Genomic DNA, 25,647 nt, shown 5'->3' with positions numbered 1-25,647 from the left:
TATTAATATCCCCAGGTGATTCACATGCACATGAAAGTTTGAGGACCACCGATGTAGACATGTGGTTCTTAACACGGACTCAAATTAGAAGCATTTGGGGAACTTAAAAAAATACCTGTGGCTGGGCTAACTGCAAACCACAGAAATCAGCATTTATGGAGATGAGGGTAGGCACTGGTATTTTAAAAAATCAAACTGGGTGCTTCACATAGGCAGCCAATGTCGAGAAGCACTAATTTAGGTCAATCCCTCATATATGGGTGGGAAAAGTGAAATCTCAAAAAATGGACACATGAAATGTCTTGCCCAAGGTCACCTAAATGATGTATGGGAGAATCTGATGGTGCCCAACCTCGTGTCTCATGATTCCCAAGCCAGTGTCCTTTTGCTACAGTTACTTTTGGCTTCTGGGGGTAGAACTATGAAATGATCCTGTTCAACTAGAGCTCATTATCGCCAGCTTTCCAGCTAAGGTGCTTAGCTTTTGGCACTGAACTCTACCGAGATTTACCGGATGAAGGGCTGTGAGCTGATGGGCCCCTCCTTCTGCCAGTTTAAGCCAAAATCCACTTTATTCTCCGTGTTCACCACCAAAAAAGGACTGACTGTTTTCTATATGAAGAAATGATAAGTCCTCCACTTGGATCTCAAAACCTTGCTGCACAGGCACAGAAGGAGGCACAGACTACATGCAGCAAGATGAGGATTTGGGTTCAGTGTGAACCGGCTGTGACCGGATGGAGCATGGTTGCCCTATTATTTATCATGTTTGGGCTGCATCACCAGCAGCAAAGGTCTAGAGTGAAAACCTGGTAGCCTGCTTGACTTTGACCCACCACCATTGTGCAAGAGAAGAAATGGGGGGGATTAAATGAGTGACTTGAACAGTAATTGCCAAGATTGCTAACCCCTCTTTTCAGGGCCAGGTAATATATGATTCAGACCCCATGCTATAGTCCTTGAGCAATATCATGGTCAAAAGAATAGAGTAATCAAAAGTAATGTGTTAAGGACTTGAGTTCTCTCATATTTGGGGGATGCCATAAAGGAGACCCACTTTCCATAGCCATACTTGTGAAATTCCTCTCTATTCTTTTTTTTTTTACATGTACAGGATATCCCCAAAAATGTACACACACTTAAACAGCTGATAGTTCAATTGATCTTTCTTTCTTTTCAAATTTAACCCATTGGAATTAATAATTATTCAAAATATGTATACTTTTTTTTGGCACACCCTGTATGTATTTATTGCCTCATGCTTTTTAGCCACACTCTCTTCTTTTTTCAACTCTCTGCCATCAAAGTAGCCTTCTCCCTATCTCTGGCCTGTGTCACAATCTTCTTTTTTATCCTTTTCACTCCAATTCTATAGCTGCAAAGACAGAAACATTTGAAGAGCTGGGGAGGAGAGACATCCCATACAGGACTCTATTTAGTGGGCAGACAGAGGACAGTCTGGGGACATTCATATGTTTCAGGATTATTATAGCCATGCCCCAGCCATCTCCCCAACAATGCCACTCTCGCTTGTTCTGCTCCAGCACTTCTGTTGTCCTTACACAATGCTGTAGTCAGATCTATGATGACCTTGTTGACTCAACATATATTCTGCACTTCCAGTGCACTGCCAAGGGACTCAGTCTGGCCTGTGGGTGGAAATCTGTTTCTATTTTAATAAAACGGGGAAACTGTGACTGTTGCATGATTGAGATGGCATGTGTGACAGTTTGTTTGTTTTTGGATCATAGTTGAGTACTAAGTAATTATAAGGCAATGATGATAGGAGTTTTCCATGCCACCAGCCCTGGAGAAAGAGCTCTCAGTCCTTGTTTATAACTTGCTTACACTTTCACAATGATCTTGCATTTCATCTCTTCCAGGTAAAGAAACTCTTTCCAAGGATCCAGCCATATCGAGTGAGTTTATATCCTCACCTGAAGATAAGGAAAAATGTTTCCAGTTACAGAACATGATTCCAGGTATCTAAACTCCGAAGACAAACCCTATTTTAAAAACAAACAAAACATTTTCCATGTAGAATACTGCAGTAATCTCCTTGCCACTCCCATCTGCAGGCTCCCTTCCTCTTCTCCTTGTTAGGACCCCACAAAATTCATCCTGTAGGCATGACCTTGATATGACATTGCCTTACCAGTCTTCCAATGCTCTCCATTGACTACAAGATTAAGTTAAACCTCCTCAGGCTGATACTCAAAGCTCTTCACAATCTGGCACATATTAGGAGCTCCATTCATACTTCTAGTACTAACAAAAGTTAATTTGGTTAAATTTTAAAATCAGGGGTAATTTTTTTCTAAATAACTATGTATTCTACATGGTATCTAAAAGAATTACCTGTACATAGCTGGTGCTCAGAAAATGTCTGGTAAATAAATACAGCAATAGTTGAATAAATATGTAGCAGTCATATTTGTATTCTCTATACTACCTGACACCACCTTGTACATTGTAAGTTCTCAATAAACATTTGTTAACGTAATGAATAAGTGAATAAATGGTTGAATGTGTGAGGTGATTGACTGATCAGAAGGGCATCTGTATGAATTGTTCAGAAGCAGAAAAAGATTTTGAAATTAATGTGAAAAAAATCTTATTCTTGATGCATGCCTCTCACAAGGGTCCCCTTAAGAGACCTCAGGGAAGCTGGCAAAGGGAGAGTTGTCATCAGAGAGCTACTCCTGGGCTGACCCTTGTACGTGAGACTCTGAGGATAAACCTGTAGAAGACTCAGTTTTTGTTGTGTAGTAAAAGGGGCCTTTTTTGAGGGCAAACCTTGTGCCAAGTGTGTGCTAAGTGATCCTGGTGTGTTGTGCCCATCCTGCCTTGCTCACCTCGGGGAGGTGGCGCCACACTCCTCATTCCGAGGTGGCAAACCGAGTCTCAGAGAGGGAGGCAACTTCCCCACTGCCACAGCTAATAGGTGATGAGAAAGGTATTCAAACCCCGGTCCTTTTTCACAACCACACGCTCCACGGCCCCTCCAATCATGTATTTCTCTCCAGCAGACAACAGGTTTGTGGAAAAGGTTTACATTATGCATGTTCTAAAGGATATAAATCATGTAAATCGATATTGTATAAGTGTCTTACCAGGTTTGTTCTTTTCCTAATTCCAAATTCTGTCAAACTGCTAGGTTGGCAATAAGCAAAACCTTACCCTCCACTTCCTTCTTTTGTGTCAATCTGCTTGTCTGCCTGTCAGCTGGGGCCATCCCCGCCAAAAGCTGCATCACCATCTGCTGTTTCATGAACACAATGGAGTCAGCATTTTGCCTTATCTGTGCCCAGAGGCCAAGGCCAGTGAACAAGGGGTATGTGTAGGTGAAACTTAATCAACCAAGGCTGAACTGATTCTTTTTTCAGTGTTTTCTGCCAGGGCGCTGCTTCCAGGAAGGTCATGGGGAGAGAAGGGGGGACTCGCCTCCCACTGCCAACCTCTCCTTCATAAGGAAGAGTTGCAGACAGAATCCATCAGATACAATATTATGATTAAAATACCAAACATAAATATGACAAAATGCACTTCTCCGTGAACTAGAGTGAACTTGACTTCGCCCCTCTCTGGTGACGCAGAGGGCACTGCAGGATCCCGCAGTGGGCCCAGAGGCTCCGCTCCGAGTATTAGCTCTCACTGGCTGAGATCTCAAAACCTGTTTGCTTATTTACATCCTGGTCTTTAGCGTTTCATATCCAGGGGTGCATGGGCATGTGTGGCAAGGGGATCTATATAGAGGGGGGCTGTCAGTCACCAGGTGCCATGACCAGAGAGATTCCAGAGGGGAGTTTGGATTAGGTTTTGCAAGAACAGAACAGACAAGTCTGGTGAAAAGGAATCAGAGACTCAGAGTCAAGGTTAACTATAGGTGTGACCGATGAGGGCAGTGAGAGCAGTAATTGCTGGAGTACTGGGGTGGGCGTGGGGATTTGCGAGAGGCAACAGCTAATGCTTAATGTGTTTAGTGAACATTTAGAATGTACCAGGCACCAGACAAAATCTCCATGTGCATAATCTTGTTTAGTAAGCCTCTGCAAACCCCTGTGGGATAGGTACTCTAAAAGCCATTTTGCTAATGAGAAAAGTCAAGCATAGGGAAGTAATTAACTGCTCAGGTGGTGCAGTTAGCAAGGGCAGAGCCAAGCCTTGAGCCCAGGTCTGTGTGACTCCTCCCCCCGGACATCCCCTCCTCCTAGAGATCAGTGTGCAGAGGGGCTGCCCGACGGAGGGTGGACCTGGCTGCCGACGATGCAGGGCTTGGATGAGATTAGAACACAGGCCAGGGAGGAACGGAAGGCAACAAACATCCAACTGAAGTTCACACCAATGCCAGGTCAGTTGCGCATGTCATGTTGGAGCTGGGTTCAGGACTTCTGGGTTAAAGACAGGCCTCTCCATGGTTGGGGCCCAGGACTGCCCTGTGGACCCAGGCCTGTGTGATAGAGGCCATTTCTAATGTGATTGGGAATTGCCAAGGTCCTAGCAAGTTTGGGCTGGAAGAGAGACTTCTGTGATTATCCAGCCCAGCGCCTTCTTGCTTTATTGTGTTTGATAATTATTATTGGCATTGCTACTGATTGTCTAAAGAAGACACATGGCGAGGTGCAGTTCTAAGATGAACCTCCTGAGAGTGGCCTTTCCTGACAACGCTGCCCAAAGGCACACCCCACCTCCAAGTGCCCCGTCACTCTGCCCCTTTACCCTGGTACATGTTCTCATAGCACTGCCTCCATAGGAAGTTCTTGAGTTTGCGGACCTGGCCCTGCCAAGAGTACAAGCTCCAGGAAAACAGGGCCCATGCCAGTAGGCTTCCCTCTGTGTCCCGGCACTTAAAACAGCGTCTGCTCACAGTATTCAGTGTGCCATTTGAAGAAATTGAAGATAGATTTTAATAATTAACCAGTTACTCAAAAACATTAATAAATGCTTATCAGAAAGAGACAGGTTAGAGACAACGTATGTGTGTATGTAAAATGCATAAAGTATATCATACCTATTATAATCCATAAACTTGACATATGAATACATTTTTCTAAATACACAAATAGTTAGAAACTTTCACAAGTTATCTACAGGAGGAAGTATATGTCCTTGCTGGTTCTCCAGCGAATGCTTAATGTGCTTGGTGAACGTTCAGCGACAGTGTCCGGCACTGTCACCACAGTGCCAGGCAGCGTAGGAATAACCTGGCTCACAGCAGAAATAACCAACCCAAGTGCACCAAGTCCTGGGATTCCCGGGCATCCCGGACTTCAGCATTTCTTTCTGGGGGACAGTTTAAAGGAGGTGCGCCGAGGATCGTTAAGATCACCCGTAATCTCTAAGTAAGGAGGGCAGTCCTAGGGTTTAGATGTGGGAGACACTGGTGCTTATCTAGTTCTTTCTTCCCTTTGCATTCCCAACCTCATCCTTCTCCCTGTTCTCTTTCAGACCTGACACTCTCCTTCAGTGTGAAGAGCCGCTCCAGGAGGTGTGTAAATGGCCCCTTGCAGGAAGCAGCCAGGAGGCGGCTCTGGGCTCTGGAGAATGAGGACCAGGAGGTGCGTGCTCTGTTTAAGGTGAGCTTGGGCATGTATCCTCTGCTCCAGGCTCTCAGCACCTAAGACAGCACTGGAACTAAGTGGGCTCTCAAGAAAACATCTGACTAAACAAATGAGGGACACATTCTCTGCTCAACAGGAGGGCAAGAACTCAGATTAGGGGAGCCCCTGGAGTTGCAAAGTCAGAGAAAACTTCCTTTCAAATCTGTCATCCTTCGCTGTGTGACGTTCCCACGTTGTGTAACCTCTGTAGGATGGGGATCATTATACCTACCTTATTAAGTATGCTTAAAAAAAATTGGTGAATTTTAATTTTATTATTTTTATTGTGATAATATATATAAAACATACATTTCATTAAATTTAATCATTTGAAGTGTACAGTCAGTGACATTGAGCACATGCACATCGCTGTGCAACCATCTCCACTGTCAATCCGGAACGTTTTCATCATCGCAAACTGAAACTGTACCCACTAAACAATAACTGCCCTCCATCCCCTTTTCTCAGCCACTGCTAACCACTAAGTATCCTTTTTTTTCAAAGTACCAAAATTGCCAATAAAAAATTAGTAACTATGAATATTAGAAAGTGAGAAGAAAAAGGCGATAAGGTAAGTAAACCAATTTCTGACCTTTCATAGTGGGAAGATATTATCTTCGATTGTTAAACCAAGGGAGAAGAGTATGACCCAATTGCTTACAGTTTAGGAGGCATTTACTAGGAGAGCTAAAGTCAAAATTGGTTAAAAGTTGTTGCTGTAGAGGTAGGGGAAGGAAAAATAATACTTTACACAATAAACTATTATGTCCTAGTTATTTTTACAGGCTCCGCATTCATTTGATACGTATTTAAAAGAGAAGCGTGCTTTATTACTCTGTCATGTAACCAATGATCACATTTGTGATTTTGGGAGGAGTGAATGAGACAGTGAGCGCAGAGAGCTGGGCATTGTGCTCAGGGGGCGCTAAGTGCTCCATGCCTAGTAGATCACAAACAATAGGGTGGTTTTGGTTTTGGTTTTGGTTTTAAATTTTCAGAATTCAGGAACCATAGAGTTTCTTTCTTTTAAAAAAAATATGGAACACTTTACGAATTTGCATGTCATCCTTGTGCAGGGGCCATGCTAATCTTTGTATTGTTCCAATTTTATTATATGTGCTGCCCAAGCGAGCAGTTTCTTTTAACCTGAGTTGCTTTGGGCAGGGCAAGAGCTGGGTTTGGCTGAGTGAGTGGGTCTGTGGGCTGAGGCTCCAGCAGGGCCAGCTTTCAGGGAAAGCTGAGGCCTGGCGTCATCTGGATCTCGGCAGGGTGCCACAGTGCTCTCATAGGTGACCTTGGGCAACTTGTTTAACCTGTCTCTGCCCCGGCCTCCTTGACTGTAAAACAGATAATCCCATTTTCCATTTAACCTGAAATGGCGTTTGATTATAAAACGCACCATTATTTTGAAAATGAATGCTGCCCATTAAGTATGATGCCATGCTTCCTTTATCTTTTGTTTCAGAAATTGTTAAATGTGTTAACAATGCATTTTAGAATGGATTACGTACTGTAATTGTACTTTTCCCTAGGGTTACTGTGGGAATTAAAGGTGGCATTGCTCATAAAGCTCTTGGTGAAGTACTTGACAAATAGTGAGTTCTCTGTAGATCAATGTTTGCCTAGACCCATGCCCTGAGTACTGACTGGGCTCTTGATCCTCAGGACCCGGGCCTCCGGGGCCTGCTACGGCAGAACACCAGGATTCTGGCTTTGCTGAGCGAGGGGCTCTTCCTTCGGGTCCTTCTATCATCTTCTTTCCCCAAACTTCTCCCAGGTCAGGGCTCCAGGGGTTGATCAATGATGTGGGACCTGGCCTGGGGAGACAGGGACTTTCTGTTCATCACTCGTTACAGTCAACTCCAGAGGCTTGGGCAAGCAACAGAGTCAGATTCCAGGGGAAAACCAAGTTTAGTCAGTGACTCAAGCCCCTGTTTTCAGGTATTAAAAGGGGGTGAGGGGAGCTTGCCGGTCTCCTCTTCCTCTGCTTGTGAACACATAACTGGCACAGCCCTTTTAGAGGGCAGTTGGCTCCTGCATTTTAGGACTGAAAATGTATATATCTTTGCATTCTCAAGGATGCTTCTCAAAATTACTTGTGTCTAAACAGTCCAGGATGTACACAAAGGTTTAGGTATAGGATGTTTATCACAGTATTATTTAAGATGTTAAAAAACAATTAAAACAGCTCAAATGTCCAACCCTAAGGAAATGTTAAGTGAATTATATTAATGCAACAATGGCATATGTAACCATTAAACATAATGTAGACCAAGCATGTCAAACTCAAAGGGTAACATGGACCAAATAAACAAGGTTTAAGTTTATGTAGGCCGCAAAAAAAGCAAAAGCTTCAATTTTCATAGAAACGTGGTTTATTTTGAAAAGTATAGTATAAAAAAAAAAAGAACAAGAACAATGGTAAAATTAATGTTTTCTTCCTGACACTTGCTTCTCTTCTCTGCTACTATCTTTCCTACTTTGGGGGAAATCTTGTTCGCAGTGATTACTTTCAAGACAGACCCAAGGTGAATGTCAGTAATTCTGGATCTGACAGGAGATTTAGTTCCTTTCAAAATTGTAAATAACTGCTCCTACCGTTAGTGGGCCGCATGTGGCTAGCGGGCCACGAGTTTGACATGCTCGATGCATACCAAGCACGTCAAACTCGTGGTCCATGGGTCGCATGACTCATTTATTTGGCCCATATTAGCCTTTGAGTTTGACATGCTTGATGTAGACTATTTAATGACATGAAAGATAGTTCACAAAATATTGTTGAGCAAGAAAAGATTACAAAACAATTTTATTAATGTGATGCTAATTATATAAAAGTAGTTACATAGAAACTCAGGTATAGGAAAAAAAGACTCAGTTGATGCACCAAAGTGGGGTCTCTAAGAGAAGGAATTTTGGGTGATTTTTATTTTTGTTTGCTTTTTCTGTTTGCCAGCTTTATAAAAATAATCAGTAGACATAGATTCATAATAAAAGGTGCCATCTTTGATTTATCTCCCCTTCCCCCCACAACTTTAAAAATTTTTATTTACACAACAGGTGGCATTCGCTGCACTTGGTTCTACACCCTGGTGTTGTTTTTCTCGGTCACTGCCGTTGTCCCATTTAGCAGTGTATATTTGGAGGTTGTATCAGTGCACAGAGAGTGTCTTTATTCTTTTTTGGCTGCGTGACATCATAATATCCCATTGTCTGGATGAACCATAATTCATTTTCACCAGTCTCCTATGATGGACATTCAGGTTGTTTCCTTTTTGTGTGTGTTTGATGTAAAATTCAGTGCTGTAATCAAGAAATTGATACAAAGCAATTTTGTACTCATGTGGGCTTGTTAACAGGACACGGTCACCTGGCTGACTCACCCTTCTCTTTGCTCAGGACCTCTCAGCCAGGTTGGTGGGCATCCAGTCCCAGCAGGCCCAGTTCCTCATCACCTTCAAGACCATGGAGGAAATCTGGAAGTTCTCCACCTACCTGAGCTTAGGTACGGCAGGGAGCAGGCAGGGGGACGAGCGCCCACGCCACAGAGCCGCCCAGCTGCAGGGCTTGACGTGAAGGAATTGGTTTGGCTCAGATCATTAAAAGAGGTAGAGCCCTAACATGGATGTTAATTTTGAAATATCACAGAATGCCTGAACTAAACCTAAAGCCAATGTTAACTATTACTCTAAAATGCTGAACACAGCACTGCTTTGTATTCAGGGAGAGACTTCTTTATTAGTCAGTCAACTGGCAGTCGTTATTGGTTGAGACTAAATTCAAAGTGCTGAGATAGATGTGAACTTGGTGGTTTACAAAAAGGAGCTGGTCTTGAGTAAGATCAGAGTAGCTCCTTAAAGTACTATCCATAATTGTTAGGATTCTGCAATTTGCATGGTTTCTAGTTGGATTTTAACAAAGAAGAGCTTACTGGGCCTGGGTGAGGCGGAGGGTCAGAGTGGGGACATTGAAAAAGTCCTGGCTCTTTTGTGGGCCATGGAGAACCCCCACCCCAGCCACTGTATCTCCAGGGGGACAGGAATGTGAGCCTCAGCTCAGGGGAACTTGAAGGGGAAGCCAGGAACCCCCAGACTCAGCATTGTCATCTTGGAGATTCCTCCGTGGCTACATTAGAAAAAGGTAATGGGGTTTGGTCATCTCACTATGCATTTATGGAGACCCATAACTATGTTGAGAACGGTAAATATCATTTAAAATGACTTGTATTTCCCAACAGATGCGGACAAGAATAAATTCATTCTAGAAATTGTTAAGATACCATCTTATGCTCTTCCAATTCCAGTGAAACGGGGACGAGTTGGGGACCAGAGCCTGGGAGGGACCTTGAGGAGGGGCTCGCTCACACTCCTCTGTGCTCAGCTGGTGGCCACAGTCATGTTGCTCAGGACCCTTGTGGCCTTGCCTTCCTAGGCTACGTGTCTGCGTGTCTGGAGCATCTTCTCTTCGACCACAAGTACTGGCTCAACTGCGGATTGGTGGAGGACACAGAGGTCCAAGTGTCCGTAGATGATAAACACCTGGAGACAATATTCCTGGCACTCCTGACACAGGAAGGTGAGCAGGGAGTAGGGGTGGGGGGTCTTATCTGGATATTTATTTTCAAAGTCCCTGAAATGATCAGGTTACAAAGGAGGCAACAACCATTAAAATGTGGTAATATTTACAAATGAACCCACCTATTATGATATTACCCCAAATATCTCTCTCAGTTTTTAACGTTGACATCACGTGAGCAGCTTTGCTGGCCAGTCTCTGATTCTCTCATGTTGGAAGCACTTGGGGAGTTTTTATTTTAATTTATTATTTTAATTTTTATTTTAAAAAAAATATATTTTATTGATTTTTTACAGAGAGGAAAGGAGAGGGATAGAGAGTTAGAAATATCACTGAGAGAGAAACATCGATCAGCTGCCTCCTGCACACCCCATACTGGGGATGTGCCTGCAACCAACATACATACCCTTGACCGGAATCGAACCTGGGACCCTTCAGTCCACAGGCCAACACTCTATCCACTGAGCCAAACCAGTTAGGGCTTAATTTATTATTTTTAAATTAGTGGCCCGGTGCACAGATTTGTGCACATTGAAAGGAAATTTCCTATTGTTTCATTTTGGGTTTTAGCAACATCTATTTTAGCTTTAGGTGCAATATTATGAAGTTTAAAAACCGCTGCTGCCAAGTCACCGCAGCTTGGCGGAAAACCAGATTTGGGCTGACAGTGCCCCAGCAACAATGTAACCCACAGCCAAAGGTGGAGTCCCGCGCGGCCCCCCCCCCCCCCCCCCCCCCCCCCCCGTGAGGAATCGGGCTCCCTCCTCTCTGGTTCTGGGTGTGTCACCCAAGAACTGCCTCTGCCAAGTCACTGCAGCTCCGCAGCTCCTGCGTTGAGCGTCTGCCCCCTGGTGGTCAGTGCACGACCAGACGGTCAACGATCACTTAGCCTTTTATATATATATATATACTTTTATTGATTTTTAGAGAGAAGAAGGGAGAGGGAGAGAAAGAGAAACATCAATGTAAGAGCGGACATCAATGGGCTGCATCCTGCACATCCCCCACTGGGGATTGAGCCCGAACTCGGGTTTGTTCCCTAACAAGGAATCTAACCGGTGCACAGGATGATGCCCAACCAACTAAGCCACATGGGCCAGGGCATCTTGAGGAGTTTTTAGAAGATGCCCTTGCCAGGACTCCACCCAGGCCAGTGACATCTCCTGAGGTGGGGGCCCAGGCTTTGGTATAGCTTGAAAGTTGCCCAGTTAATTCCAATGTCCATCCAAGATTGAGAATCACTTTTCTAAACGTATGCTAGAATTTGACTGTAAAATAAAATTGCAAATCTTGCAAAACCTAAAAGGTTTCATGAGATTGAAGAAAGGGATGCTGAGGAACTGCTTGAAGCTCCCACCAATCTGTTTGCAAGGAAGGGTTGGATCAAGGCTCCACCTGACCAGTTGATAGGTGATGACGTCATACACATTGAGAGCCAGATTTGCATAGAATCTTTTGCAAAATGATTCCCTTTATGATTATATTGCACAAATCATATAAGAAGGAAAAAATGTGATACCACGCTACTATAAAACCTACTTGGAGAAATTATATTCATTCGAATCAACAAAATTTATTCTATGCTGGTCCTAAGATTAAACGTGAGGTTGTAGTTATAACTGAAGTTCTATTAAATATATTTTCATAAGTTTTTGTTTCATTCTTTTTCAAGGTGAAGTCCCAATTAAATCTTAGTCTCATGAATTACTCAGAACTTTTAGTTTCTATTTTTCTTATTTAAATATTTTTATTGACTTCTAGATATAGAGGAAGGGAGAAGGAGAGAGAGAGAAAAAAATTGATGTTAGAGGGAAGCATGGACTGCTGTCTCCTGCCCACCCCTTATTGGGGATCAAGCCAGAAACCTGGGCATACGCCCCGGCTGGGAATGAACCCGGCAACCTTTCGGCACATAGGATGATACCAACCAACCGAGCCACACCGGCCAGGGCTTCCAGTGTCTGTTTTAAGTGAATTCCTCTTAGTGGCTTTTATTCTGAGACCAGTTTTCTGGGATCACAAGGATCTCCTGCAGCGCCCTCTCCCCACCTTGACCAACTGTGTGCTTTTTCCCAGAAAGAAAAGTGTCTGGGCCATGGAGAGATAATCCCTTTTCGCTTCCTGCTACTCCTTGGAAGGGCTTTTCTCATTATCTGCAGGCCACTTCTTCTGCAGAGCCATGTGTGCCGTGGCTCAGCCGGCTGAGAACGAAGGCGAGTGTCTGACACTCAGCGAGAGCGAGCTGATCTCAGTGAAAACAGCTGACGGCGGGTCCAAGTGGGAAGGCATGTCCTTGGTGACGGGTCAGCGGGGCCTGGTGCCGGTGTCAGCCCTGGAACCTCTGCCACTCCCTTTCCACCAGTGAGTAGCCTCCCGCCTCCTGGGAGAGGGTCCCAGAGCACACCCAGGTCTGTGCGGAACGGAGCAGGCATGCTGGGCTTCCGTGCTGCCAGGGAGGGAACACAATCTAGGTGGCTTTTTCTCTTTTATTTTTTGTAACAGTCAAGGTTTGCACAATTTGATGGCATTGGAGACAACTCTCAATGTCAGATGGGCATTGTACCTAAAGGGTAATATTCTACCTGGTCTCCAATGTGGTATTTCTCAATGTGGGATCTGGGGGCCATTTGTATCATAATCCCCTGCGGATTTTACTATAAATTTAGACCCCCTATCCCTCCTCAAACTCTCTTGGGGTTGGATCCAGGAACCTGCATTTGGTATAAGCTCCCCTTAAGCACAGGGGGATGTTTTTCACACTAAAATGTGAGAATCCTTGCTGGAGGATACTGTGAACTCAAACATACATTGCGGCAACAAACATTACCCAGGCCGGGAACCCGTGTGCGGCTCTGGCAGAGAACCTGATGGTGAGAATGGAAAGGGATCAATGGTTAGTTATTGAACTGACACACTAATTGCAGAGCCGGCAAACATGCCAGACAGGCTGAACCCCTCTCCTTTGCACAGTGCCCCGTACAAAGTAAGTGTCAGTAACGCCTGCCAGCCCCGGGCCAAGTCATAACAATCACACATCATCACGACCATCACTGTCATTTTAATGGACTGTTTCGCTCTCTGCTCTGATTTTTTGAAAGCCATATTTGCAAACCCCGTGTTTCCATTGGCAGATGGTTCCTGAAGAATTATCCAGGAAGCTGTGGCCTTCCCAGAAAGAGGGATTGGACGGGCTCCTATCAGATTGGTACGGCTGCGTTGAAGAGAGTGTTGTCAGGGAGATAATGTTGCCCTGACTCCTAATTTCATCTGCAGGTTTGGAGTCAGTAGATCTGAATTCCTGTCTCGCCCCAGCTACTGACTGGATTTGGGGAAGCCAGTTACTGTCTGTACCTGTCTCTCCTCACCTGTAAAACGAGCGGTCTCGGTCTAGGGCTGTAGATGCCGGTGCCTGTAGGAACGGGCAGAAGGCACATGCATGAGGGCATGGATGAAAGATGGTGGGGAATGATAGGGACCTTAGGGATTTAACGACATGGGGAAAAATAGGCTGCTTGTTTTCTTTTTTGAAAATTGAACTTATTGGGGTGACATTGGTTAATAAAATTATATAGGTTCCAGGTATAGTGTATTGATCACTCCAAGTCAAGTCTTCTTCCATCACCATTTATCCCCCCTTTACCTTCTTCTACTTCCCCCACCCCATTTCCCTTTGGCAATCATACTATTGTCTGTGTCCATGTGTCTTTCTTTTTTTTATCTTTGCTTAATCCCTTTCACCCTTCTCACCAAGCCTCAACTCCCTCCCCTCTGACAGCTGTCAGTCTGTACCCGTAGTTTATTTTGTTCATTAGATTCCACATATAATTAAGATCATGGGGTATTTGTCTTTCTCGGACTGGCTCGTTTCACTAAGCAGAATAATCTCCAGATCCACCTATGTTCATTGAAGCGTTATTTACAATGGCCAAGATTTGGCAGCAGCCCAAGTGCCTATCATTAGATGAGTGGATAAAAAGGCTGTGGCACATTTACATAATGGAATACTACTCAGCCATAAAAAAGAAGGAAATCTTACCTTTTGCAGCAGGCTGCCTGTGTTCAATCTCTGGTCAAAAAGTTTTTAATTTCCCCTGGAGTTTTGTGAAATTAATCTTGAATTTAGGAAGAGTAAGAATGCCTGGCACTTAGTGGGTAACTAGTAAATATTTTTTGAATAAATGAAATACACACACATATGTGCACATACATGTTAGGCAATCTCTATCTGTATGTATGCATATGTCTGTCTGTGTATATATGTATGTGTCTAGTGGATAATTTTAATGTTTGCTAGATACCTAGAATATAAATTTCTTTCATCACCATCCTTAGAGTACCGCCCCCCACACCCTCCCCCCCGAAGCACAAAGTAAAATTTTGTAAGTTCTAAGCCTGAATAATACTTACAAAAAAAGAAATAGTGGGAATTATGGAACCCAGATATTAAGTCTAATCAGCAACGGCCATAAACAAGATTTTTTTTACTATCTGAGGCCATCTAGCCTTGTAGTTAGTGATGAGTATAGGGCTGTGAGCTCTATTCTAGGTTCAAATTCTGACTCCACAACTTAAAGCCAGTGTGACCTCGGCCAATTCACATGCCCTCATTATGCCGAACTGTCTCATTAGTAAGTTTTACCATAACACCCACAAATGGGTGGAAATTTCTGATCATGAAGACACTATCAATGGAAACTTGGCCAAAAATGTCGGGGGAAACGCCAGTAGCTTTAGCAGAGCAGCTAAAGCAAATATGGAAACCAAGGCACATAGAAAACCATGCTGTCAGTCAGAGGAGAATCAGTAGAAAGCAGGGTCACCCAGAGTGGAGAGACCCAGCTTCGTCACACATCGTTCTCCTGCTTCCCTGTGCCCCCCACTTTCTAATCCATAAAAAAGAGGGTTCCGATCATCGCTCTGGGGCTCCTGCGGAGATCTGAGAAAACGGACACAAAAGGGCTTTGTAAATGGACAGTACATGCTCATAAATACGTCATTACTAGGTCCTCGCTGGGCAATTCATCAAGCTGGGCACTGACCACAGTCTGAAGGGGAGACTTCAAGATCCCTCTGGGCCATCAGCAGTTTTCTGTTCACCAGTGATAGGGGCTAACGGTTGTTGAGGGTTGACTGGGTACCAGTCATCGTGACTCTTCCCAATGTTCATAAGAGACAGGCATTCTTGCTGTTCCCGTTTTACAGTTGGGGAGGCTGAGGGTCACAGGGGCCAAAGGAGCTGGGAGGAAAGGAGGAGACCCTACAGTGGTTCCCACCTTGGTCTGTGGAGTCGTGCCGACCACAATGAAGTGTTCACACGATGCTGGCAAACAGGCTGTGGACAGTATAGTGAGCTTTGCGGTTTTCCACAAGTGAACTTTACTCAGAGTTAAAGGTATATCCAGATTCTGAGATTATCTTGCCTCCATGTGTTCAAACATCTTTTCTTTATAAAGTGATGGCGAAAGTGCTTGGCTGTTCCTTTTATTGAATGTCCTAGTTTGGCAAAATGAAATGTCAACGGCCCTATGTCATTCCTATGAATTGCTTTTTTTTGGTGGGGAGGGGGCGGCAGGGGGATCTTTACTGGTCCTTGAAATTCTAAAGTATGGGACTCCCTCCCTTCATATTGCATTGAAAGCTAGTGGAAGGCTCGGCTGTGTCTGCCTCACTTAGCTGACCTGTGTGCTATTTCCCCGCAGGCAGAGGAAAATGCAAGGCCTGGAAGGACTACGAGAGGGAAGAAAAGGATGAACTGAACCTCCGCCAGGGAGAAAGCATCGAGATCGTGGGCTTTGTCGTACCTGGGCTTCGGTGGTTCATTGGGAAGTCGGCGTGCTCCGGAGAAGTGGGCTTTGTCCCCACCAGGAACATAGATCCCGACTCTTACTCCCCAATGTGAGTCTGACGGAGAGACCCCTGCTTCGCCCTGGAGCTGGGCCGCCCTCCTCAGGAGCCCCCCATCCTGAGCAGGGTTGCAGATGAGCATCAGTTCCCTGGAAACACGCAGCCAGAGGAGCACACTGACAGGCAGGGCGACATAGAAATGACAGGAAGGAGGGGGTGACTGATCAGGGAGAGAGTCAGTTCAGGTCCTTTCAACAGCTGGTCCGGGCTTCCCTCTGTACAAGGAGAAAGGCCTGCTGCTGGGCCCCGAGGGTGCAGCATCGGTCCTTGTATTTAGCCACGCATCCGATCTAATCGAGAGGCCCCATCAAGAGACGTGCACTCCCAGGGCCTATAGATTACAGCTTAGTCAGTGGAGAGTCCCTCCCAGGTAGGTCTGCCTGCTGACAGCTTCATGTGTGACGTTGGTGTGGGCCCGGACTGTGGAGTGCATCTTTTACTCCTTCCGGCCTTCAGTCCACAGGGCTGGGCTGGGTGCAGCTGGCCCCCCTGCTCCCCCACTGTCTGCCCAGGCTCTCTGGGGCAGCTTCCTGCACAGGGACAGGAAACGGTAGGAAGCCTGAGCCCAGGAAGTGAGAGGGAACGCAGAGTTGGCTGCTATCAGAGACTGCACACCAAGAAAGCATGGCCCATGTCTCAGCTCTGAACACAGACTGGGTCACTTCTCTTGTGGGAAAGAGCCCCGGGGAGAGTGCATCCAGGGCAGAGCTCTCTCAAAGCCCTGCCTTTTGTGGAGAGAGGAGACAGGTCATTTTCCCTGCGCAGAAATGTGGGATCCCAAGGAACTCTAAGCCAGACAGATCACTCACTGAGCTGCCGGAGCGGGTGGAGTGCTGTGGGCGTCTGCAAGGAGGAAAGGGTAGCAAGCGAACTTTCATGGACAAGGTGACATTTGAGTTCAGTTCTGCACGATGTAAGACATTTCAGCAGATGTAAATGGGGAGAGGAGGTGACAGGTGGGACAGTGAGGGGATGTTACGGAACGACTCCTGTCCTGGGGGAGGCAGGTTACCAGGAGGGCACTGGTGCAGCCAAGGTTTAACAGGCCGAGATGGGGAAGGCTAGAAATGCTGGGCCAGGCTGTCTTTCACCCGGCAGGGAGTGGGGAGCCACTGAGAACATCCGAGCAAGGTGACCTGATGCGACTGGAACTTCTCTCTAGGAAGCTGATCTTGGCTTTGGGTGAGGCGTGCATGGGTGAGGGAGGACCTGCAGCAGGTGACCAGGGAGGAGGCAGAGGCTGGTGGCATTTGGGAAGAGGCGGGGTGTAGAGAGGAGAGGGCACTGCTGAGGACCAACTGTGTCCGCCCCTTCAAGGTTCTATCCCATTGGTCTGTGTGGAGTCTGGGCAGCTTTAGTTATGGAAGTGCTCCAGGTGGGGCCACTGTGTGGCCAAGGTGAGACCACTGGGCAAACCACCCTCATTTTATGGTGGGGGAAGTGAAGGCCCAAGGGTGAGAGGGCTGGACTCAGGGCCTTGGGTCTGGAACCCCAGAATCCTGGCATTAAATCCAATGAGCGTTTGCACCGAGGTCCTTTACAGAGCAGAGGAAAGTAGCAAAGGAGGCGGGGGAGCCTGCTGAGAGGGAAGGACCAGCCACAGGGGAGGGTGTGTCTGTGATGCTTAACACGATCACAGGCCTTTGGGATTGGTCACCAGCAGGTCACTGGTCATGGGAGACAGCAATCAAGACTTTCAGAGCCAAACCGCTAGAAAGGCATTCAGGACCATGCGAGCACGGCCTGTCCCCACGCGCTGACCCGCTGTGACTATGGGGATGTGGATTTGTCTCTCTACGCCTCAGTTCTGTCATCTGTAAACTGCTTACAGTGATCATATTTTTTCATAGGATTGGCATGAGTTGAAATGAGTTCATACATGTCAGATACTTAGGGTGGTGCCTGACACTGTGTGTGTTTGTGTGTGTGTGTGTGTGTGTGTGTGTGTGTGTGTGTTGTGTGGTGAATGTGTTAGTGCTTATTATTGCTGTGACTGTTGTGGGTGGTAACCTTTGAGAGACAGTTTTAATAGGAGATCGTGGGCAGATGTCAGATTTGATAAATTATATTTGGACTTCACCTCATACCTTGTTCCAAATGACAATGACACAATGCCACGAAATTAATGTTTCCCATTTTAGCTGCTCAGTTGTCGGGGATACACTCTCACCCTGGAGAACATCAGCCCCCGTACCGCAGTGGTGGCATGAGACCTTCTCCTTATTCCACAGTGTCCTCTGTTGTCCTAAACCTGGGCACCTGTGAGACCCAATGCTGCAGAGACTGCACACGTGGTAGGGAAAGGGGAAGTGAGCCCGGAGACAGGGAGGGGTGCCAGGAGGGGAGTAGAGGAGAGGGGAACTGGCTCACTGAACCCCCACAAGGCACTCTCTAGATTGCAGACCTCCCTGAAGCAGCAGTCAGGGGACCCCACCAATGTCCTGGACACAGCAGCAGCCAGGGGGTGGAAGTCCTGGGAATCATTCCTGTGGGCTGTGCTGGTGGTTGGCCACTGGGTGTCACTCTTAGCCCATGTTTGTTTGGTATCAGGTTTCTGAAGATGGTCCAGCATTTGCTGAAGTCTCCATCCTCTTCCTGCCCCTTCCCTCCCTGTCTGGTATACTACTCCTTAAAGTGTATCTATGTATGTATATATGTATGTGTTAATTAATTAACTTATCAAGCAAAGCTGTTTTTCTGAGTCAGATTTGCTGTCTCTGACATGTGGGAAAGGGATTGTGCTTGTCCACAGGAGCATATTTGTGGGTTTCCTTTTTTAGAGCACAGATTTCAATACCAGCTCCCCAGTTTCACAGCAATAGCAGCTGGGAGACAAGCTCTTATGACTGGCATGCATTCTATCCCGTCTTTGCATTTGGCCAGAGTGGCTTCGGGGATCTCAGAGCTTTTGAGAATGACAGAACTCCACATCCTTCCTTTAAAAAATAATGTGATTTTGTTTTAAAATCTACCTCAGTGTGTTTGTTATGTGTGTGTGTTTTAAAGAAACCATGTCTTTAGATCTGACTGAAGATGCCTTTTCCCTTCCCAATCTCATCCTCTGATCAGATCCCCATCCCAGAGGCAAACTCTATTTGAAGGTAATACATATGTTTCCAGTCAGTCCTTAGTCTGAGACATTTTAAAAATAGGTATTTGTTCATAAGCAAGCATTCTATGGTTCTGTGTAATTAAAAGTTTATATAATTTTTTTCCTGTAACTGGCCTTTTTCTCAAATGACTTTGTAAATTTAGGATTTATTCCCATTGTAATAGACATAGTTCATTTTAATAGTGTTACTTAAAGGAAATTTATATACTTAAATGCCTAAATTTAAAAATAAATTTAAATAAAGATTGTCCGGCCAGTGTTGCCCAGTGGTTGAGCATCAACCCATGAACCAAGAAGTCCCCGATTGAAATTCTAGTGAGGGCACATGCCCGGGTTGTGGGCTCAGTCCCCAGTAGGGGATGTGCAGGAGGCAGAAGATTGATGTTTCTCATTGATGTTTCCACCTCTCTATCTCTTGCTCTAAAAAAAAATTAATAAAAACTCCTCTAACCCCCCTCCATGCTGGAAACCACACTTAGAGTTTGCCTACCTTCTTGGACTCTCCAAATACCTGGGCCTCAGGATGTAAGCAGATCAGCCTTGAGGCAGTGGACACTGAGACAGGAGCCCTCAACTTCGGTCTCAGCTTTCCCACTTTCTAGCTGTGTCCTTCTGAACCGTTCTGAATCTTCATCTCCAAATATGGATAAAAGTATCTACATCACAGGGCCATTAGGAAGGGTAAATGAAATAGTAAATTCATGAATGCTTTGTAAAATTCAAGAGTTCTACAGAAATTGGGGTTGTATAATTCTTTTTATTTCAAATAGGTTTAGTCATAGGTTTCCATCAGATGCTCTTTTGAGAATGGGCACTCTCACAGAGAATCGGAGGCTAGGCCAGAGAGATGGGGCATCAGCAAGTGTCGTGGGAAGAACCCTGGGCCAGATGTCAGGACACAGCTTGAGTACCAGTTCTGCCCTAATTAGTGGTGTGGCCTTAAGCAGTTCATGTTAGCTGCTAGTTTCCTCATCACTGGCTTTCAGACTGCACTTATCTGAGCCATGGGGACAAAGGGTAGGCGCCCCCTAGGGCAGATGTGTATATTAAATGACATAACATTGTCCGATTGATAATAAGCAACCCAAAATTATTAGCTGTTATTAACTCTTAGGATTCCAATTTATTTCTGTTTAAAATTGGGTTCTGAGGTTAAAAAAAACAACTTTATAAGTAAGACATCTTAGCAATTGTTCAGATAGATACTGGATTGAACACTTTCTAAGGCACGTCTAGTTTTCAAATTCTTTGAGTCTAAGACAAATCTCTAGTAAGCAAGTTTGTTTTAACAGTTTATAAGACAGGGTGAATATAAAGATCCTTATTGTTTATAATTATTTCTTCCAGCCCCTGGTCCTTTTTCTACCCACTTCTACTCCTTAGCTTTTTATTTCTCTCTCGATGCTACGTGACACTGTTATTCTGTGCCATGGAATCTGATGTTGGCAGTTGGGAAAGGTCCCTTCTGACCATAGCCATGCTTTCTTCATTGTCCCTCTAGATTGTGTCACCTGTCCCTAGCGTTTTCTTGCAGTAACCTAACAAAGAAACTTCTTTTTAAAGGTTCCTTTCCAACCCTTACAATTAGGGAAACCAATTCCTGTTCCTCCCATTAAAAATAGACACCACATGGTCTTGAAGAAAGGGAAGGAGTTGAGAGAAGGGCTTTGTTTTTCTTGGGGGATGGAGTTTTAACAGCTTTCTTCTCAGCCATAAATTAATGCACTGTACAACAGTGAGGCAGAGTCTGATGCTAGCTGTGGCACATGGGTGATGGCTTCTCGATGTCCTTCACTACGTCCTCACAGAGGGGGAGAAGGGGTCGTGCTGGAACCTCTCACTGATCTGTGTCCATGTCTTTTGTCTCAATACAGGAGCAAGAGCTCCGCCTTTTTCAGTGATGAAGAGAGATGCTCTCTGGGAGTCCTGGGAAGTGACGGGAAAGCTGAGAGCACCAGCTTCCTCCACACACTTGCTCAAACTGACATAACGTCTGTCTACCGGCTTAGTGAGTGTCTGCTCCTCCAACCCCTGGGAAAGCCCAGGCTCCTAAGATTAAGAGAGTGTTTCCAACCGGGAATTGAGTATCTTTAAATTCTAATCCCACCCAGGAATTTGGGGCTGTGGTTACTATTCAGTTGATGACCTGGATACTAGTTGATTAGCAGCACTTACATTTGAGATTTCAGGCAGTTCTGGATTTGGTGGGACTTGTTGCCTAGAAACTGTGAGACATGTTGACATCAATTCAACCATCACTTGGGAGGTCAGCCATATTGAGCCTTCCATTCTAATCCTGGAGAAGAAAAACTTCCCAAGTTGTGGCTATGGTCCCTCCTTTTAGGGCTGAAGCAAGTCTAGGTCCCCAATGATAAAGGTGGGGGCATAGAATGTTAAAACTGGAAGGACCCTAAAAACCATGACTTCTCCTCCAGTTTCACAAATTGGGAAACTGTGGCCCAGTGAATTAGTGCCTGAGCCAGGAAAAGAACTATCTTCACCCATTTTCTAGTCAACACAATCCCTACTTTCACACGGACCCCGAAACAAATGACATTGGACTGTTGGGTATGTTAGACTTGGGTGGGTGAGGGGTCTTGGTGCCTAGCACAGTTTTCAGCAGTGTCAGAGTGATTGACAGGGTGAATGAATGACATGCCCTTCCCTTCCTTTGGAGAGGGCCTGTTGCTCTGTGTCAGGAAGTACATTCTCCCATTGACAGTGTCTTGAGGAAGGATTCCTGTTTCTCCCATCTCTTCAGAGATGGTGATGTTGTGTCCACTCCCATGTGGCAAGATTAGTTGGGGCATGTTTCATGGGTACAGCCAGAGATTCTGCAGGAGGGACCCTCAGGTCAGCCCCCGGAGCAGAGGTGGGAGCTGGAGTCTTTCTCTAGCACAGGGAGGAGCACCTGGCTCTACATCAGCTCCAGCCCTGCCATCACATTGTCCACCAGGCTGTCAGGAATCTGAAACTGTGGGTGCTGCCTGGTAGGTGGGGGCTGAGATCTGAAAATTAAGGACTACTTGGGGTGTGTCATGGGCCAGGTCAGCCACAGACTTGGAGCTAAGGTATCTGCCAACCATTGACCCTGTGGTTGGGAGAGATCCAGGAGCAGGTTCCAGGCAGCCCATGGCCTCTTATCTAAAGACCAGGAGTGCAGCTCAGCTGGATGCAGAGCTGTGCCTTATGGTTGTGCCGGCTGCCCCTGGCACCAAGACCGCCAGCAGAGGGAGCATCCTCTTGGTAAATTCCAGCTCCCCCAAGGCCTATGCCTAGGGAAGAAGTGCCTCCTGCAATTCTTCCTCTAGAGGAGCACCTTTTTGAGGCTCCTGCACTGTTTGTGCTCTCCGTGGTCCTGGTCTGGAGAAAAATAGCTGTGTCCTCCACGTCAGTGAGCGCCGGGCACATGAACACCTAGCTCTCCTGTGTTTGCCTACGGGACCTCCTCGCCCTCCGGGTTGCAAATCTCAAGTATGTGCAATGACACTCACAGAGAAAGCCTTCCCCAGATAATAAGGAGTCTGAGGCTTAACTTGGTGAGGGGTCTGATGTCCTCAAGTTCACTGGAGAGCCCAGAGCGGGCTGCTGCTTCTCTGCCAGGAAGAGGCAGAATCTTCCTCGAGCAGCCCCTGTCTGCGGAGCGCGTCTGGCCTTTGCCTCCACAGCCCTTTAGCGGCTGCTCTAGCCAAGAGGGTTTGCTTCTTTGCTGCACACTCACAAGGTCTTCTTGCTTCTCACCTAGTCTTGTTTCACTTTTGTGACATTAAGTGGCAGCACCATAAGGCACCCTGGTCTCAGTGTCTCTACTTTCCTCTCTGACTATACCTTCTCAGTCTCCTTCTGCCAACTTTTCTCCTGCCAGATCTATTGCATTCTCTGTCTAGAGCTCTTCCACGTACTGTAAACTCAGTGTCTAAAACAGGGCCGAAGATGGTCCTTTCATCTACCCCGCTCCCCACCCCGAGTTACTTCAGAGAACAAAACCACCACCCTCTGATGCACCTTCACTTTCTTTTCTTCATTAGTCACATTCGGTCACCTTGTCCAGTCAAAACACACCGTACACACTAAATCAGTGTCTGTTGAGAGGCCGGATGATGAATGAAAGAGGAAGGAAGAAGGAAGGATCTGGGACACCCGGGAACAGGAGGCGATGCCACTTGCCGCAAAGTGAGCTGCACGTGGGGTCTGTTCACGGCTCTGTCGTAAAACTGCTGAGAGATTTAAGGCTTCAGAGTTCATCATCACCCACACCCACACCTCTGGGCATAGAGCTGATATTTTCAGCTTTTCTTCTCTAACTCTGGGTCTCATTTCCAACTCAGTTCCCAGCTGTAAAGCGAGTGGGTTAAGTGAGATAATATTTAGGTTTTAGCAACTCTAAACTGACGGTGAAGGAGAGAATTCTGCCCAGTTCCTTAAAGATGCTGACGGTCTGAAGCTCAAATACAAAGTCCCCTAAGGGGGACTGGTCTGGGGTACACCTGCAGGCACAGGCATGATGACCCACGAGGACCTAACCCCAGTCTGTCCTTCATCTCTATCCAGGTGGGTTCGAGTCCATCCAGAATCTTCCAAACGATCTGAGCGGTGAGTAGAGATCATGCTGACCCTGACCGCCAGTCCCTCGGCACAGCACCCTGTCCTCTTGCCAAGCACCGGCCACTGTAGTTGCAGGGTCTTAGGGTTGCTCAACTCTGCTGTCCCTTACAGCGTCCCAGCCCGACAGCTTCCAGGAGGCCCGGCCTGGGGAGGAGCATCAGGCCTCGGGCTCCGGACGGTCCAGCAGCTCCGAGGACTGCAGCCTGGAGGAGCTCCTCTCCGCCGCCTCAGACAGCTATCACCTGCCGGAGCCAGACGACCTGGATGACCCGGAGCTGCTCATGGACCTGAACTCCGGTCAGGAGGAGGAGGAGGCCGAGACCTTCGCCCCCATCTTGGCTTTCCTGGATCACCAGGGCTACGCCGACCACTTGAAGAGCCTCTATGATTTCTCCTTCTCTTTCCTCACGTCTTCCTTTTATAGCTTCTCCGAGGAGGACGAGCTGGTGGTCTACCTGGAGGCCTCCAGGAAGTGGGCCAAGCGGAGCCACATGACCTGGGCCCATGCCCGGCTCTGCTTCCTCCTGGGCCGGCTGAGCGTCAGGAAGGTCAAGCTCTCCCAGGCCAGGGTGTACTTCGAGGAGGCCATCCACATTCTCAACGGGGCGTTTGAGGACCTGTCCTTGGTGGCTGCCCTGTACATCAACTTGGCTGCCATCTACCTGCGGCAGAGGCTAAGGCATAAAGGCTCGGCCCTGCTGGAAAAGGCAGGGGCCCTGCTGGCCTGCCTGCCTGACCGGGAGTCCAGTGCCAAGAACGAGCTCGATGTGGTGGCCTACGTGCTGCGCCAGGGCATTGCGTCGGGCAGCTGCCCCCTGGAGGCCAGGGCCTGCTTCCTGGCCATCCGATTGCTCCTGAGCCTCGGCCGGCATGAGGAGGTCCTGCCCTTCGCGGAACGGCTGCAGCTTCTCTCCGGACACCCTCCCGCCTCGGGTGCTGTGGCCACCATCCTGAGTTTTCTGTATGATAAGAAATACCTTCCGCACCTTGCAGTGGCCTCTGTCCGGCAACGTGGTCCCCAGAGTGCGCAAGGGATGTCCCTTCCGATTTGGCAGGTCCACCTGGCCCTCCAGAATGCCACCAAGCTCCTCCGTGTTCCCCCCACAAGCTGGAATGAAGTTTCCCCCCTGGCCTGTCCGGCGCTCAGGCAGGCGCTGGCCGCCTGTGAGGAGCAGGCAGATCGGTGCACCCAGAGGGCCCTGTGTCTCATCCTGTCCAGAGTGTACCTCCAACACAGGTCTCCTGATGGTGCCATCTACTACCTGAGCCAAGCCTTGGTGCTGGGGCAGCTGCTGGGTGAGCAGGAAGCCTTCGAGTCTTCCCTCTGCCTGGCCTGGGCCTATCTCTTAGCCAGCCAGGCGAAGAAGGCTTTGGACATCCTCTACCCACTCCTGCACTCCCTGAAGGAGACAGAGAATGCTATCCAAAAGGGGGTAGTCCATAACCTTCTGGGACTTGCACTTCAAGGTGAAGGCTGGGTGAACAGGGCAGCCAAGAGCTATCTCCGGGCCTTGAACGGGGCCCAGGAGGTGGGGGATGTGCGTAACCAGGCAGTGACTTTGGCCAATCTTGGCCACCTGTCCCTTAAGTCCTGGGCCCAGCAGCCAGCCAGAGACTATTTCCTGCAGGCCGTCCGACTCTATTGTCAACTCCAGGCCAGTGTGGAGACAGACATGGAATTAGTACAGGTGCTTCTCTGGTTGGCCCAAGTCCTGGTGTGTGGATGCCAGCTGGCCAGTGGGCGCCTTTGTTATGAAATGGCCTTGCTGTTTGGCTTAAGGCATCGGCACCTAAAGAGTGAGTATGTCCCCTGCTGCTGGGCAGCTTGAGAGAAAAGTGTTAGAGCACGTTTTG

At 47.0% G+C, this 25,647-nt stretch overlaps 1 protein-coding gene across 3 annotated transcripts in view; it reads left to right on the top strand.

Annotated features, from left to right (window-relative positions):
• Window positions 1-25,647, top strand: part of SH3TC2 (SH3 domain and tetratricopeptide repeats 2) — a 49,422-nt gene that overhangs the window by 6,804 nt on the left and 16,971 nt on the right. For 2 of the 3 annotated variants that reach the window (XR_013813584.1, XM_079772460.1), the window contains exons 2-11: window positions 1,884-1,982; window positions 5,449-5,576; window positions 8,997-9,102; window positions 10,029-10,172; window positions 12,332-12,533; window positions 13,304-13,377; window positions 15,872-16,067; window positions 21,063-21,196; window positions 23,740-23,781; window positions 23,905-25,590. Coding sequence is in view for 2 of the 3 variants with exons in the window: in XM_079772460.1 (XP_079628586.1) it covers window positions 1,884-1,982; window positions 5,449-5,576; window positions 8,997-9,102; window positions 10,029-10,172; window positions 12,332-12,533; window positions 13,304-13,377; window positions 15,872-16,067; window positions 21,063-21,196; window positions 23,740-23,781; window positions 23,905-25,590 (2,811 nt within the window). In the remaining variant the exon portion in view is untranslated. Of the gene's footprint in view, window positions 1-1,883; window positions 1,983-5,448; window positions 5,577-8,996; window positions 9,103-10,028; window positions 10,173-12,331; window positions 12,534-13,303; window positions 13,378-15,871; window positions 16,068-21,062; window positions 21,197-23,739; window positions 23,782-23,904; window positions 25,591-25,647 lie in introns of those variants that run through there. The other variant, XM_079772461.1, reaches the window with a different exon arrangement.

The sequence above is a fragment of the Cnephaeus nilssonii genome, assembly GCF_951640355.1.
Source record: "Cnephaeus nilssonii genome assembly, chromosome: 5".
Classification (NCBI taxonomy): Eukaryota; Metazoa; Chordata; class Mammalia; order Chiroptera; family Vespertilionidae; genus Cnephaeus; species Cnephaeus nilssonii.
Note: the sequence above shows the minus strand (reverse complement) of the source record. Positions and strands in the feature narration are given on the sequence as shown.